The 15,679-nt window shown below is 39.0% G+C and overlaps 1 protein-coding gene across 3 annotated transcripts in view; it reads right to left on the minus strand.

Annotated features, from left to right (window-relative positions):
* The window catches only part of LOC147163241 (apoptosis-stimulating of p53 protein 1-like), a 72,321-nt gene that overhangs the window by 25,674 nt on the left and 30,968 nt on the right, over positions 1 to 15,679 (minus strand). For 2 of the 3 annotated variants that reach the window (XM_086094314.1, XM_086094313.1), the window contains exons 5-6: positions 5,877 to 5,972; positions 2,053 to 2,109 (exon numbers count right to left, since the gene is read on the minus strand). In XM_086094314.1, coding sequence (XP_085950440.1) covers positions 2,053 to 2,109; positions 5,877 to 5,972 — 153 coding nt within the window. Of the gene's footprint in view, positions 1 to 2,052; positions 2,110 to 5,876; positions 5,973 to 11,773; positions 12,004 to 15,679 lie in introns of those variants that run through there. The other variant, XM_086094315.1, reaches the window with a different exon arrangement.

Genomic DNA, 15,679 nt, shown 5'->3' on the forward strand with positions numbered 1-15,679 from the left:
GATCAGCTCATCAGCAAGCTCTGCATAAGCCTGATCCTGTTGATTGGAATCAGCTTGTGTTCGAAGAGGGAAACCTCCAAAACCTGCAGGACTCCGGCCCTTGAGGATGGAGTTTGCCTATCCCTGCTTTACAGGGTTAAAGCTGCCCTATGTAACAATTTGGCCAAACATATCTTTACAATAGCCTTTTTATTTGACCATTAATGGCTAAAACATCTTCTAATTAGTAGATGAACACCTTATCTGTCCATATTGGGTACTCCTGCCTCCTCTGGCCAATAGTTTTCAGACTGGATTCGGGTTTGAATTTCCTGCCCTCTGTCTGCGGATGTGACGTCATGCACGTTCTCGTGGTATTCCATTCAGGCTAAACGTCGCCTTATTTTACTCTGTGACAATTGTAGCATGCTAGCGGGATGTGAACGCTACTATGCCGAGAGCATTCACGGACGTATAAAACTTTTCTTACCTCTGCAAACATAACAAATTTTTATAGGCTAACTTGCCAACCTTGTGTTGTTAAAAATTGGGAGACTGACCAGCGATTAGTATTCGTCATTCGTCGCCATGCGAACTGTGCACAGGAGCCAGAAACATTCGCATATTAATATTTCACGAAGCTCACGAAATTCCCGATGGTGTCTGGTCGTCTCTTTCACTATCCATCTCTACCATGTATGAACCGGTATAACGCAGCGTGATGCAGTTCCCCTCTCCTCCAGCCTCCAACTGCTTTTCTGGCAGAATCTTTGATGTCTTATGGGTACCCAGGAAGGTGCCGCCAAGTGGTTACGATCATCAGCTGCCACCGTGGAGACCAAGACCAAGACCAAGATCAAGACCATCCACCTCAAGACCAGAGGCGGTTCTGGCTAGATTTGCGTTCTGGGCGAAATATTCCCATCAACATTAACAAGCTTGGCAATAAAAAAACGAATTGAACTCACATTGTACTGCAGTGTGATAAATAATTTTATCCTGCAACATAAGTTGTTGTGTGCCTGCATGCGTTTGTGGGTCTGTTTAACCTCAACTGTCTTAACCGCATCACTGTGTGTTTTGTGTGTGTGTGTGTGTGTGTGTGTGTGTGTAGCGTGACTGATTAAGATAAAAGTTTGCCACTTGTGGACGCCGTAACGTGAGGACTGACAGGAATTCCTGCGGTGTCAACCGTGTCAGCCTGGATTGCGTTTGGTAGCTCCCATTACAATACGTTGCTTTGCATCACTTTTTTTAATCCACAAAAAGGCAGCGGCAGACACAGCTTGCTACATAAATATGACGTGGGCGGTCATTCGGTCGGCGGACGAGCGTGCGCTGGCCGCATACATCAGCTCTCCTCCCCCTTGCCTGCCTCAAGTCTCAGTCGCAAATTGACCCAACGCCCATTCCCCCCTCCCCCTTGCCTTCCGATTTGAGTCTCTTCAGCAAGTTGACGTGACGATTAGGGCGCCCCACCACTCACTCCACTAACTTGACGTGGAAATGTGTAGTCTAGCGAGTAAGCTAGCGCTTAAATTTTTGGGGCGCCTGTGCGCCACTGCGCCCTCGGATATATTGCATCCTGGGCAGTCGTCCAGGTTGCCCATAGCAAAAACCGCCACTGCTCAAGACTCATGATTGTGGTGTCCTTGAGCAAGACGTTGATACCCCGGCCGCTTAAGTAGCCCCCAGCTCCAGTGTGTTTTGCTGTGTACACTACTGTGATGGGTCAAATGACAGATTAAATGTTTGGGGTTTTTTGCGATGATCCACTCTGTTATCATTGTCCGCATCGCTTACGGTGAACACAAAGTTTAGCGACCACTATTTGCAATCTTAGTAAATTATATCAATAATTGTGTGTTTTTTGTTTAAGAACACTTGTCTATTATTGTGACTTGATATGAAATCAGCTTTTTGTGGCCAGTTTGTGCACAAATCCAGGTAATTCCAAAAAGGTTCCCATACTTTTCCTTTTAACTGTATATATGAGTATTACACTTCAAAACTGTCTGTGCCATGCACATTTTTCTTTAGAATTGGCATGCAAAATTGCCATCTGGATCCCACCTGTGTCTGTCCCGGGTTGGATCTGCCTCCTTGTTGAAGATACCGCAGCCTTTGCTCCTAAAACAAAGAGAAGGAGAACATATTTCAGTTTAGAATGCACACCCTGTATGATCCCTGAAATAGCTCAGACATTCAGACACTGGTCAAACAGCCCATATATAAGGGGTCTGGTACCCCAAACTCATCATCAAAGAACATTTCATAGGACTCCACAGGTGGCATGGTTGAATGTTAATCCACAAACTACATGTAGTATTCTGCTTGGCCTGATAGAAATGTGACAGTGACTTCTCTTGATCATGTAGTGCAGCCACTGTGTTCACATGTGCGTTTGTTTGTGCGCAGAGGAAGAGGGCACTGGAATGCTGACAAGTGAAAAAAATAATAATTATGTAATGGTAACTAGCTTTGGTACTGTACATAGGCATGTATGGGTGGAACTGGTTGCCAGCATCTATGTTTGGGGTTCATTTTCTTGGAAGTTCTTAATCCATGTCATGTTATGTGAATCTGGAAAGCAAGAAAACTATATGCTCTGAAAAGAGACTTCAGCAGTTACATTCTAGAAGGAAATATTTTGCATGTGTTTAATTATCGTTGTTAGGAGGCGCTGACAAATATTCTGAACCCCCACATCCTCCTAATGATGTGTATGGCAATTAGCATCAAACTTTCATGACAGTAAACGTCACCATCGTTGTATTATTTGATAAAAGAAGCATCGTTGTTGGACATGCTGACAGACAAGAATTCATATAGATGCTATTGTGTGTTAAAAATATTTTTGTATGGGTGCTGAGAGACAAACGTTTACATCAATCCTGTCGTGCATCACGCTTTACCCACCATTCGATTTTCTGCTACTAAAATGTTAAAAGGAACCCCGACTGTAATGACAAGTTTGCTTTATATTATGTATTTGGTTGTTGCTAACATAATTATGAGATACATTTTTCAAAAATAATTTCCAGTTTAATAAATGTTGCCGAAAGTTTATTTGGATGTAAGCCGTTATTTACATTGCAACGCATTCAGTGCTTAGTGACGTAAAATGGTGGCTGGCTCTCTGCCGAGCAATGTCAAACGCCTATAAAGAAAGTAGCATTCCTAAACAAACAACATGTGATCCGGAGAGTCACCCTCCCCCACGCCGTGCTCTCATCATTCACCAGACACATTCAAGAGTTTTGATCGTCCCTTTAGGAACACTACACTACCTCCTTACCTCCTACCTTACGTTTCACATTGCCTGCCATTCTACGTCACTACGCACTGAATGCGTTGCAACGTAAATAACAACGTCCAAATAAAGTTTCTACAAAATGTATTGAACTGGAAATTATTTTTGAAAAATGAATCTCATAGGTACTTATGTTAGTAACAACCAAATAAATACGGTAATATAGAGCAAACATGTCATTACAGTCGGGGTTCCTTTTAAGAACAATGCAAAAGTGGCAATTGTCAATGTAATCAAATTCAGTTAAAGATTTTAATTTAAGCATTACATGTACAATGTACAGACTTTTTTTTCTCATTTGTTGCCAAGGTTGACTCTAGAAGTGCTGAGGAAGAAGACCATCATCTCTTACGCAACTACTTCCTTCCATCTATTTTCTATCTGTTCAGGGACTCCAGAGGAATTGGAGCCGATCCCAGCTGACTTCAGGTAAGAGGCTGACTACACCCTGGGCTGCTCGCCAGACAATCACAGGGAACAACCATCCACACTCATATTCACACCATTCCTGACAGGGAACAGAACTCTAGCAGGTAGCTCTACAATAAGGCGAGTTAACAGTGTCTCCCAACCTTTATTTAGCCATGTTATGGTTATGCTCTCATTGCGTTGTGATTTTCTTTTTGGGGGGTCTCTAATTGAGTAGAGGGGCGTGTCCTCCTGCGCCACACCTATTTCTCATTCACAAATCAACGCTTTATAAGGACTGGAACTGCCGACACTCCTCGTCAGAGTATTGACCTTGCTATGTCCTCGCCGAAGAGCTTTATTCTGACTTTGTGTTCCAAATTCTTATCTCTAGCTTCGTTTCTTGTTTCCAGTTTCTCACGTGAGTCTTTTGACATGTAATTTTATGTTGTTGTTTCCTCGGCTCATTGCCTGAGTGCTTGTTAACCACGCCTTTTTTCCTCCGTAGTTATGTGTTTCCTCAGCTTTACGCCTGAGTGATTGGTATCCACGTGTTGTTTTTCCCACGTCGCTTTTAGTTTATCCGCTTTGTATAGCTCGTTTTGTGTTTTGGTTTTTCTTATTCGCGTTGTGCGATTCTACAGCCCTCGGGTGTATTTTTGTTACTTTATTTTCCTTGCATACTTTGGAGGCGACTTTTGTTAACTGTTTTTATCCTGGCTTCGTCCAGCGCTTTGTGTTGTAGAATTCCGTTGTGTACAATTAAATTTGTCAATCCACACCCTTTGTGTCTTTGCCTTTGTGGCATCCACAATCCGGTTATTCCGGAAATCATTACAAGCCAAGGCACAAACTGTATTTAGTGTATTGTATATGTTGGCTTTTTTTTTTTTTATTCGGAACAATCCTGATGAGTTACGTACTTAACAAGATAGCGTCCACTGCCGTCCAGTGATTTCTGTATTATTTTGCAGTTATGCATTTTGTCCTATACTGTAAACAGCCTATTCACAGTTTTGAGTTTCAATGTCTTGAGGTGCAAAATGCCAATTTTGACTCTCATAATGTGATGCGAAATTGATCATTTTGAGCCTTGTATACTGAGGAATGAGGAATGACTCATTCGGCTTGAAATATTGACGGACTGACAATGACAAAAGGCCTGAAGACTGACAAATGACGGATGCTCAAAATTCATTGACGCCCACCTCTGGTTAAGGGGTTGCATCATGCAGATAGATACACACTCTTTCGACACACCTCTGATTTCCCATAAATACAGACCTTAATACATTTAAATAAAGACATAAACATGCATAACATCGCCAATGTCACATCTTAAAATAAATCCAAAAACCAAACCTGAGACAATCTATCACTACAATCAATTCGTAGACTTAATAGAAACGTACTTAAAATGTATTTGAGTTCATTTCTTTCCGGGAGGGCCCGTAGACTTCCTGTCTTTCTGGAATAGAATAGTCTTTGACTATCACAGCAGCTGTGGCTTCCTGATGACTTAATTTCCTTCCCATCTCACTACATGCATAAGCTACACAAAAAAATCTGCAAGGAACTCAAATACTGCTAATTTTGGACAATCCTTAGATGCCCACTTTGACAGCATCATCTTGGAAAATGTACTCAACAAAAATATAAATGCAACACTTGTTTTTCCTCCCATTTTTGTTTGAGATTAACTCAAAGATCTAAAACTTCTTCCACATACACAATATCACCATTTCTCTTGTTTCTCTTCTCATTTGTCTAAATCTGTGAGAGTGAGCCGGGTGTGTACCTCACAGGTGTGCCATATAAAGATATGGCACACCTGTGAGGTGGGATGGATTATCTCGGAGAAGTGCTCACTCTCACAGGTTTAGACTGCTTTGTGAACAATATTTGAGAGAAATGGTGATATTGTGTATTTGGAAGAAGTTTTAGATCTTTGAGTTTATATCTATATTTTTGAGTTAATATTTTTGTTGAGTATATATGAGCCATGATCTTTACACCACACACACATAAGACACTTCTCAGTCGGTCTGACTGTAACTACTGGAGTGCCAAGGTCAACCCTTTTAAGACTGACTCTAAATGTAAGCGACCTTAAACTAAGTGACAGGCAATCCATCCAGAGAATGACCGTGTGTGTGTGTGTTTGTGAAAAATTTACCTTGGCAAGCAACATCTGTTGGTGAGCGTCTATTTGTTGCTGTTGTCTTGTGGCCATTTCCTGGAGCTCAGAGAGGGTTAGCTCCACTCGGGGAACCTACACAATACAAACAGGAAAATCAGACCGTACCTTGACGTGATAACTTCCATATGTTGCATGTATTAATGATAGTAAAACATTATCCATACAACAGTAAAAACATGATTTAATTTGTGTTTCTACTCTAATTGGTCTATCTATTATAGACTGTCACATTTTAGATGGATGAGGTTGTTCCTGATTAGATGAAACCATAAGAGTGACAGACGATAAATGCTGGCCTAGAGTGTACAGCTGCACACGTTTCACTTCACATTTGCAGGTCATCCAGCTTCTACAGCTTGCAACATGAGGACATGTTATTATGTTAGCAGCTGGTGGCCTTGGCAGGGTGACAGAGTTATAGCATCAGTTCAGGGAAAATGGCCTGCTTTCTATTTGGCTTCACTTTTGTGACACTGTCACTGACGGCATCACATCTGCAATGCAATCTGATCATACTGCTCACATAAGCCTGCATTTTGCCATGTGGTGGCAGTCGCTCATTTGTAAGGGCTTATGCTTTGGATACGGAGCAGAGGCGGGGAAATTCAGGGCTGATCTCGAACGGCAGGTCCATTTCAGGCCATCCTGTCCCAGCAATTTGTTTTTTTTTTAATAGGCCCACATTCCTGTATTATTTACGACAGCCATCTTTTAACAAAACCTAATAACAGACTACTGTTAAAGTACAAATAAAATAAAATAAACGTTTGTAGATGTCTTCAGGCCTGGACTCTTATCAAATGTGTGAAATTTTGAAAAAGATCGGATCATCTGGGTCAAGTTAACGCAGCTTTTATTGTCACTGTGAATCATCAGACTTTGCGGCACCGTATCGGCCATGCCCTTTGGCGAAAAGTTACAATATTTGATGTGGGGCATGAGCAACATCTTAAGGCTGTTCTGACAAATTTTCAACTGGATCTGTTCAACGGGCTTGGCACAGTAGATATAATTGTAAAAGCATGACATTTCTTGTCACCACTAGTTGGTGCTACATGTGTAACCGAATATTATCATATAGATGTTTTCAGGCTGTGGCTATTAAGTTGCATGAGAAGTTTGGGATTTTTTGAGGAGCTTGGACAGCAGAGTTATTAAGCACACATGCCTGCCAATATTCGTAGCTGTAGATCAAATGTGCCGGGATTGGTTTAGATTTTTGTACTGTAGGGGGCGCTATGGAGCCATGTCGTTATGAAAAACAATAGTGACCTCGCAGCGGCCGCTCCTCTGGCCCTAATAATAATAACAAATACAAGACGACTCATCACAATCCTGTATAATGTCAACAAAGTCATGCACAACAAGCGCACTGCATTGGTCACAAGCAGGGCAGCGTACACACTAAGGTTATTTTAGTTGAACAAAAACTAATGAAATAACTAAAACTAAAAGTGAAAAAAATTCACTAATTCGCTAAATAGAATAAAAACGAAAATATTTTTTATTTAAAAAAAACTGAAATTAACTACAATTACAGTGAAAATGTCATTCGTTTTTGTCTTGATGATTTAATACATGAGCCTTTAGTGTTGATTTTAAAGTGTAACTCAATAGGAAATCAGACTCGTGCTCTATCCCTCTCTCAGATTTGAAATCAGCACTCAAAGTGGGTGTTGCCCGGAGAGCCGTTGGGGTGCGAATGGGAAGAGGGTTGGGTGTGGTTTGGCTGTGATTGACAGCAGCAGTGAAAACTACATCTAAATAATGTCTATACTACGAAAAGCTATGCTAAATAAGCTAACCAAATGCTATGCTAATATATCACTAACCTGAAAATGGGTATAAAGATGTTTGCAAAACGCTACTATTCAGACTCCAACTCGCTAAGGAGGCGTGTACGAGACTGAGCCGATGGGTGGCACTGCAACTATGTCACACTTTGCAAGTGACGTCATAAGAGATCAGCCAGGGCTGTGTTGCAACAAGCTCTTTTCCCCAGTGTTTTCAGCAGGTTTGTGAGTAATGATGAAACTTAGCTATATTCTAATGCTAATTGCTGTAAAATGGAAACAGATACAAATTTAATTTTTTTCTTGATTCTAATTTTTCTTTTGGTAGGTTCCATGTTTTTATAGCAATAAATAGGGACGTAACGATAACGGCAATATTGTGATATCGTGATATTAAAACTGCCACAATATCGTTGTCGTCATGTCACGATATTAAAAGCAGCACATCTGTTCAAAAAGTCAGGTTGATTTCCATTTGTGCAGTTCTAGCACCCTCTGGTAGCTAGTTTTTTGGTGCAGTTTAATTTTCATAAGGCATGCTTTGGCCCTTCTATGTTTAAAATCCATGCTAATGGTCAGATCAAGGGGAATGTAATATGCTTGGAAGAACTCAATGTGTGCGTGCATTAGCAAGTAAGTGTCTCAATATTAAGTGTTATTAGAGATTGTAGGTTGTTTATATGCATTGATTGCTGTTATGTACAAAAGCGCAATATTGTGCTTTTTTTAGTATGAGTTTATTTTTTTTACAATATTGTGACCTTTTTTTATTTTGCCAACCTCCCCACAATATTGTGATATTTATCGTATCGTGAGCTTCATATCGTATCATGATGTTTGGATATCGTTACATCCTTAGCAATAGAACACAATATTCTGTGGGCCTTGCAAAATCAGTCAAAATCCAGTAAAACAGCCGGGAGCGAAGGGGGTTGCTTCAGTGAAAATGGCTGCAAGTGAATGAGTTAACAATGTTTGACGTGCGTGAAAGGCAATGTTTGAAAGTGTGTCGTACAGAAGTGAAGTCATCTAGTAGCAGCCAATAAAAAAAGCACCCCCAGATGATGTTGCTCCTAGGCGATGATTTTGCATGTTTGACTTCCCCTGCTTTTGTCATTCAACTCAACTCAACTTTATGAAGCACTTTAAAACAATCATTGCTGCATACAGAGTGCTATTAATGGAGGAAAATCCAGTCATGCGGGTGCCTTTGAGCAAGGCATCAACCCTCAAGAGGCCCGTCACATTTTACTCTGACAAGTCTTCTTGCAGGTCTATTTCGATTAGTAGAGTTATACAGTAGAGTGAGTTGAATTTTCCTTGAAGGATTACAGTTAGTATAATAAATAACTAAAAAATATAAAATGTATTTAGCATTTCATTTCAATATTTGCAGATGATATCCCTTACTTTGACTTTTTTAAGATGTAAATATCACTGCAAGTATGGAGAAAAAAATGAATACAAGATCACAAGGAAGGAAGGTCCCAGCCCAGCCACATCCTGCTATTGTTTATGTCAACTCACAAACAAATGAGCTTTCTCTCTCTCTCACACACACACACGCACACACGCGCACGCACACACACCCACACACACGCACGCGCGCGCACACACGAAATACACTTACTTGTACATAGAAATTCCTGTAAGGGCATATGGAAAATGCATTTAAAAATTTTTAATAAATAAATGACTAAAAGTGAAAATAAAAAGGGATGTAAAAAAATTAATTCAAAAATTAAATATAAATGGGAAAAAAAATTATATATATATATATATATATATCCAGAAATAAATAAAAAAAATTAAAAAACAAGGTTACAAAAATAAAAATAAATAAAGAAATAATTACAAAAATACAAATATAAATAGAATTAAATATCAATCAATAAATAAAAAAGCGTTGCTCTCACATTTATTTATTTCATGCTGCAGACACTCAGGACGAAATGTTATTCAAATACGGGGGCGGTCCTAAGCGTGTCTTGGGTTGTACTCCACCGCTGCCTTTCATTATATTTATTTTTATATCCTTTTTTATTTTCACTTTTAGTCATTTATTTATGTAGTCATTTATTTATTTTTAATTTTGGCAGTTTTGGTCCTCCATAAGTGCAATGATGCTCAGCGGTTACAAAGAAACGCAGAAAGAGTTTACAGTTTCATGAAGTTCACATGTAAATATTGCCGGTTAGAGTTTCAAAAAAATATTTCAGATGGTGTCTTTCCTTGGGGAGTGTACAGTGACTTGGCTTGGTGGAGGCAATTTGTTAATTGAAGCACCTCTGAGGGCAGCATGCAGGTGAAGCTGCCATCTAGCAATTAGAAGATTGCCGCTTTGACATATCCTCAAACAAGACAGTGAAAACCCACTTGCTCATGATGAGTCACAAGCTGAATACCTCAAACCAATAATTTATTACAGCAACAACAGACTGCTGATGTTAGCTGATGTCTCAATACTCAATAGTGAACATGTAAACCATTGAGCATCACAAGTGTTGGTGAAAGAGCAATCGTCCAAAGACTGAACTGAAGCATTGCGGAAAGCAAAGCAAACACATATCATAAATATTAGAAGCCGCGCTTCACATGAAGTGACCACCACACCGCTAGCTTATCTGGCAAGTACATTATATTTGCAAAGTCCGCTTGTCAGTTTTTCTTGTAGTAAATTACTTAGGATGAGGGATGTTCGATACCGCCGATAGCAATCTGTGTACTCAAATCTTCAGTAGTCACTGATACCGATAACAAGTACTTTTGAGACATAAAATAAAAAAAAATGACAGATCATTTTAATGTAAGACCTCTGTATCTCAGTATAGCGTTGTTTTCTTTCAAATTATTTTCTTCTGATTTCTGGTTCCTGATCATGAAATGGCCACAAGAGGGTGGCCGATATTAGTATCGGCTGCTGTCGCAAGTACTAATAGTTTGAAATAAGGCCCATCATGGCAATTCTGTTTTGACCATAATCCAATATGGGCTATTTTTAACCCAGCAGTAGAATGTCACTTGGTAGAGCACAGACCTCCACCAAGTTTGAAATGTTGGCAAAAGTGGAAAAATGCTACTAAAACCATCAAGCCAAACGTATCATAATAAATACAATACATTTTGAGCCCTCTTTTTCTTGTGTATAATATTTTTTTTCCATTAAAACCCTGACACATATAATGTGACACATGCATTGCACGGATAATCCATTAGAGGGCAGTATCTCCCAACTGATGGCTTTTTCGATGACCTTGCAAGATCGCCTTACTTGAGAAAGGAGAGACACCTTTACTTATTAAAAGTGGGAAATGTTCTTTCGGATTTTTTAAAATACTAATATGTTTGATATGTCTGTTTATTATTATTATTATTTATTTTTTTACAGCTATAAATGTACGAATTTAAAGCATTGTGATCGGATGTATCAAATATGACACAAATCAAAAATCATATGTGGAAGTTAATTTTCAATTTTTTGTGTGTGTTTCCAATAAATACCAATAAATACTCTTTTTACAAAGAATCAGAATTTTCTCTCATATGTAAGGCTTTATAGGGTTAAAACAATAAAGCTAGTGGTGAGCTATACTTTTGTATAGTAGCATGCAAAAAGGTAGGCATGGGTTAAAAAAGTGGTACTGCCTTTGTGTTACTTGAGTGAACTGCTGCGTTAAGCCATTTCTAATGCAGCAAACCTGCAGAGAGCCATTTCATCTGTCTAAATACTTTGTGCTGCCTCATGGTGGTCACAATTTAATGGCACGCCATTGTCTGACCATGACAATGTTCTTGATAATTATAGTTGAAATAGATAAGATGAATTAACTTGATATGCTGTCCAATATGCAACAGTGCTGTGTTGCATTCCTAACCTTGATCTTTTCACAAGTTGTTGTCCAAGATGAACATTTTAACTCCACTTCATCTGAATCACTTGTCATAGTTGGAACATAGAAAATAGATAGAGATTTTTCGGGCTCTTTGCTTTTGTAGCTCATGCAATCAACATCCTGCTGTCCATTCCCGTCTGATATTTAACATGCAGTCTCGATCCCTTTCCTGCCGTGCTGTATTTACCTGCAGGCTGTCCCATGTGATCCTGCAGGAGCGGACTTTAATTTTGCTGCATTGCCCTTCAATGGTAAATTCCTGCACCAAATCCACCTCATTCCACTCCATCCTTTCAGCACGTGCAGACAAACGGCTGCCCGTTATGTTTTCTGAAGGACGTCAAAGGCTCGCAGCAGCGAGAAAACAAAGCAATTCTTATATCAACTTTCTCTCCCATCTCGCCACTGATGTGCTATAATTTACGTCACCTCCTCTCGCTCACTCTCCTTTGCACGACCCACACTCCCTCCCTCCCCCCGTCCCCTTATCAAGTCTGTTATTGGTATGGTTGTAAAACAAAAACATCCATCAAGCAACCAATTATTACTACAGTTAATAGATTTTTTTTAAAGTATACAATCAACCACTTATTTTCTATAGTGTGACTGTCTTTCATACATTTTTCTTTGACCCCTTCTCATGTCCACATCCATTTCACCTCTCCTTCACTCAGTCCTTGTCACGCTGCTGCAGCTGGCTCTTTGCTGCTACGAGACCCAAGTCTCACCGACCCACCTGACCGACTACCCACCCCCACACACCCTTAAACCGACCTCACAACTCCGCATTCTCCATCTCTCCCACTCTCAGGAAGGAAATCACTGCACCATTGCCTTTAGGTGCGCGTTGTGAGGAAGATGAGGAGGTTGGATAATAATAGAACTTATTAGTATTGGCAGCGTACACAAGAATTTTGTTAGACGTGCCCAGTGACACACACCTACACGCATGCTTGTATGATTTGGTGGGGAACATATCTGGCCCCTGCAGCGTCATCATTTTCTCATCATTTTCTCACACTCACACACAAAGTACAGAATCTTGCCCGTGGAATCTGGCCCAATCATCTAGGTACAGTTGGTGGGTGGGTGTGGGCTGCAGGAAATGGAAACAAAATCTGGAATATTTTATTGTTTTAACTTCTGCTAGGGAACCACATTCCAGATTTCGCTCAGTCTAAAAAAAAGCACATTTTAATACTCACTATGGGTGAGAATTGCCTAGTACCTGGCGATTCAATTCGTATCACGATTCATAGGTCACGATTCGATTCAATACCGATTAATCCCGATACAAATCTATAAATTGATTATTGTGAATTTTTTCCCTCAAATTTAGAAAATAATAATCAGTAAACTTGTACATGTATACTGTAAGATTTGTATGAAAATGTATTTATTTATCTGAAAATTCAGGCTTATAACTGAGCCACTGCATTTAACAAAGAGGTCTGTTTCATGTTTGAACGGCACTGAAATAAAATATTTAGGCTTAATGTTCCATTAATATAACATTCTTCTATGCTTAATGTGTAAATCCTAACCCCAAGTAAGATGTTTTGTTGAATATTCTCATAAAAAAATTGAGGTTTAAAAATCGATTCGGCTGCATATCGAATCTATTCGAGAATTGCGCGCCGTAATATCGTGATATATTGGCGAATCGATTTTTTACTCACCCTGTATTCCAGTCGATATAAACCTGTAAATACTCAATTTGGATTTTATTGGATCAATTTAGATTATCTTTTGAATCTCTTATTTACATTTTATTATATGATTGTTGGCCTGCAAACTACTATGAAGGACTCTTGTACAAAAGTAGCGTTGATCAGTTTGAATATTAAAGGTAGGAAGTCAACTCCCGCCAAAAATACTTGACAATAATGTTATATGTGACCTCACTAGTCTAACCATAACATTCTGATTAATATTACAATTGTGGAATATGAGTTAAGCAGCAAAATCCAGCCGTTTTTATCCATCTCAGGGGGCGGCCAATTTGCCACTTGCTGTCGAGTGAAAATGACATCATAGCTGCTCAGGTCTCAGGAAACAATCAGTCACAGCTCAGATTCAGAAAACAGGTGAGCTGTGATTGGTCATTACAAAACGGCTGCATTGTGCTTCATAACTCATATTCCAAAAATGTAATATTAATCAGAATGTCATGTTTAGACTAGTGAGGTCACCTATAACATATTATTGTCAAGAAATGTTTACGGTTGATTTCCACTTTAAGAATGTGTATTCAACCCATTATATTCTGAATGTTTTACACATTGTCTCAACGTCACTGTGATTGAGGGTTTGTACATTTAACATGTTTTAAGGATAATTGTTCAAAACGTGCAAAGACTGAGAGCTGTGTAGTACTCAATTGTTGAAACGTGACCACCTTCGTTCACATCAGCGGTTAACCAACACAATTACAACTGAGGTGGACAATCGCTAAAAATTGACCTTTAGAGAGCTTCATCAAAAAAAGGCCAAAAAATGAGACCTGCATTGGAAGACACGACTTTGGAGTTTTATGAAAGAAAGAAAAAAGGTTACCCCAAGACTGGACCAGCATTGAAGAGAGAGAACTTCCTCAAATTCAGTTTTCAGTTGATGATAAACACTAATTTTCAAAATCTTTGTGGTATACATGTACAGATGTGGTGGGCCCCATGACTGAGTTTGCATTTGGGCCCCCAAATGACTAAATATACCCCTACATTTTTATTTCTCTTTGTTTCCATGCCGGTCTTTACATAAAACTGAGCTGTGGAGCAAAAAAAGTTGGAGGCTGTTGCAGTAACACATGGAAGATCCGTACATAGCACATTCAAAATAAAGTTACACATGTGAAGAGGTTGTTCACATTGATCCCTTCAGAGATCACTGCACCATATGCTGAGCCTCTCCAGTAAAAATATTCCTCCTGATCTACAATAACAGAACTGAGACATTCCTGCTGCCCCAGGCTACGGTTTCAGTGGTCGTTACACCTTTGAAGCTCACCACCTGCCGCTTGTCCATTGCTTTATGGTCAAACTGGTCATCTTAAAATACAGTAGAATGAATGCTTGGTGCACATGTGACCAGATGTGGGGCAATTTGACTTGGTATTTAAACTTGAAACACGATTTTGACCAGTCTGCCTTTTTACAGTTGAAAATGAGCATTTTCATGATAGTGTGACATTTGTTATTCAAAGAAAATTATAATTTGTGTAATGTGTCAGGATGCCCACCAGTTATTACAACAGTTTATTGACTTTTGACTTCAAGTCATGATGCTTTACATTTAAATGAAGACACAAGTGAGATCCCAATTTTAATTTGAAAAATAAATAATTTTATTAATTTAAAAGTAAAAGTCAATTAATTAATTTAAAAATAAATAAATAGGTTATAATTTTTTTAATGTGCAGAATTTCACAAGTTACTTCATGTTAAAGATTAGATAGCTCTTAATATGAAAAGAAAAATGCACTGAGTTGTCACCATCGTCTTAAAAATGCAATTATGCCATCTAGTGGCAGGTAAATTACCTCAACACAAATCAATATCACACTTATTTTTTACAGTACAGTACATCTTTTGAATTTTACATTTAGAACAGATATAAAATTTGTGATGAATTGATTAATTAACTGTGTTAACTATTGAAGTCAATCACTCCAATATATGTTGTAACTGTTCAAGATTGTACGACTTGACTTATGACTTTCTTAACCCAAGATCTGACGATGACATGCTCGAAATTTAATGGGGACATGACTTGTTTCCTTTTTCTTGAAAAGGTTAAAGACATATCACTTGCATATTTTTCATGCGACTTACTCTTACTTCTGCAAAGTGACCCAGATGTTACCAAAGTATCAACATGACCACACCACTCAGGCAAATTCCTGGTGAGTTCTTAAACATACTTGGCCAGTAAAGACGATTCGATTGTGTTTGAAAGTTATTTACCGCGACAGCAAATCCCACGTGATATTTCCCAACACATTTTTGTATTGTGATGATATAGACAGTGAAAATAATCATCTGAGTCTTTCAGTCTATCACAACATTGGATGTGTGTTTAATCAGTAAGAAAGAGA

This window comes from Leptonotus elevatus, chromosome 14 (assembly GCF_054856555.1).
Source record: "Leptonotus elevatus isolate MCC_2025b chromosome 14, RoL_Lele_1.0, whole genome shotgun sequence".
Classification (NCBI taxonomy): Eukaryota; Metazoa; Chordata; class Actinopteri; order Syngnathiformes; family Syngnathidae; genus Leptonotus; species Leptonotus elevatus.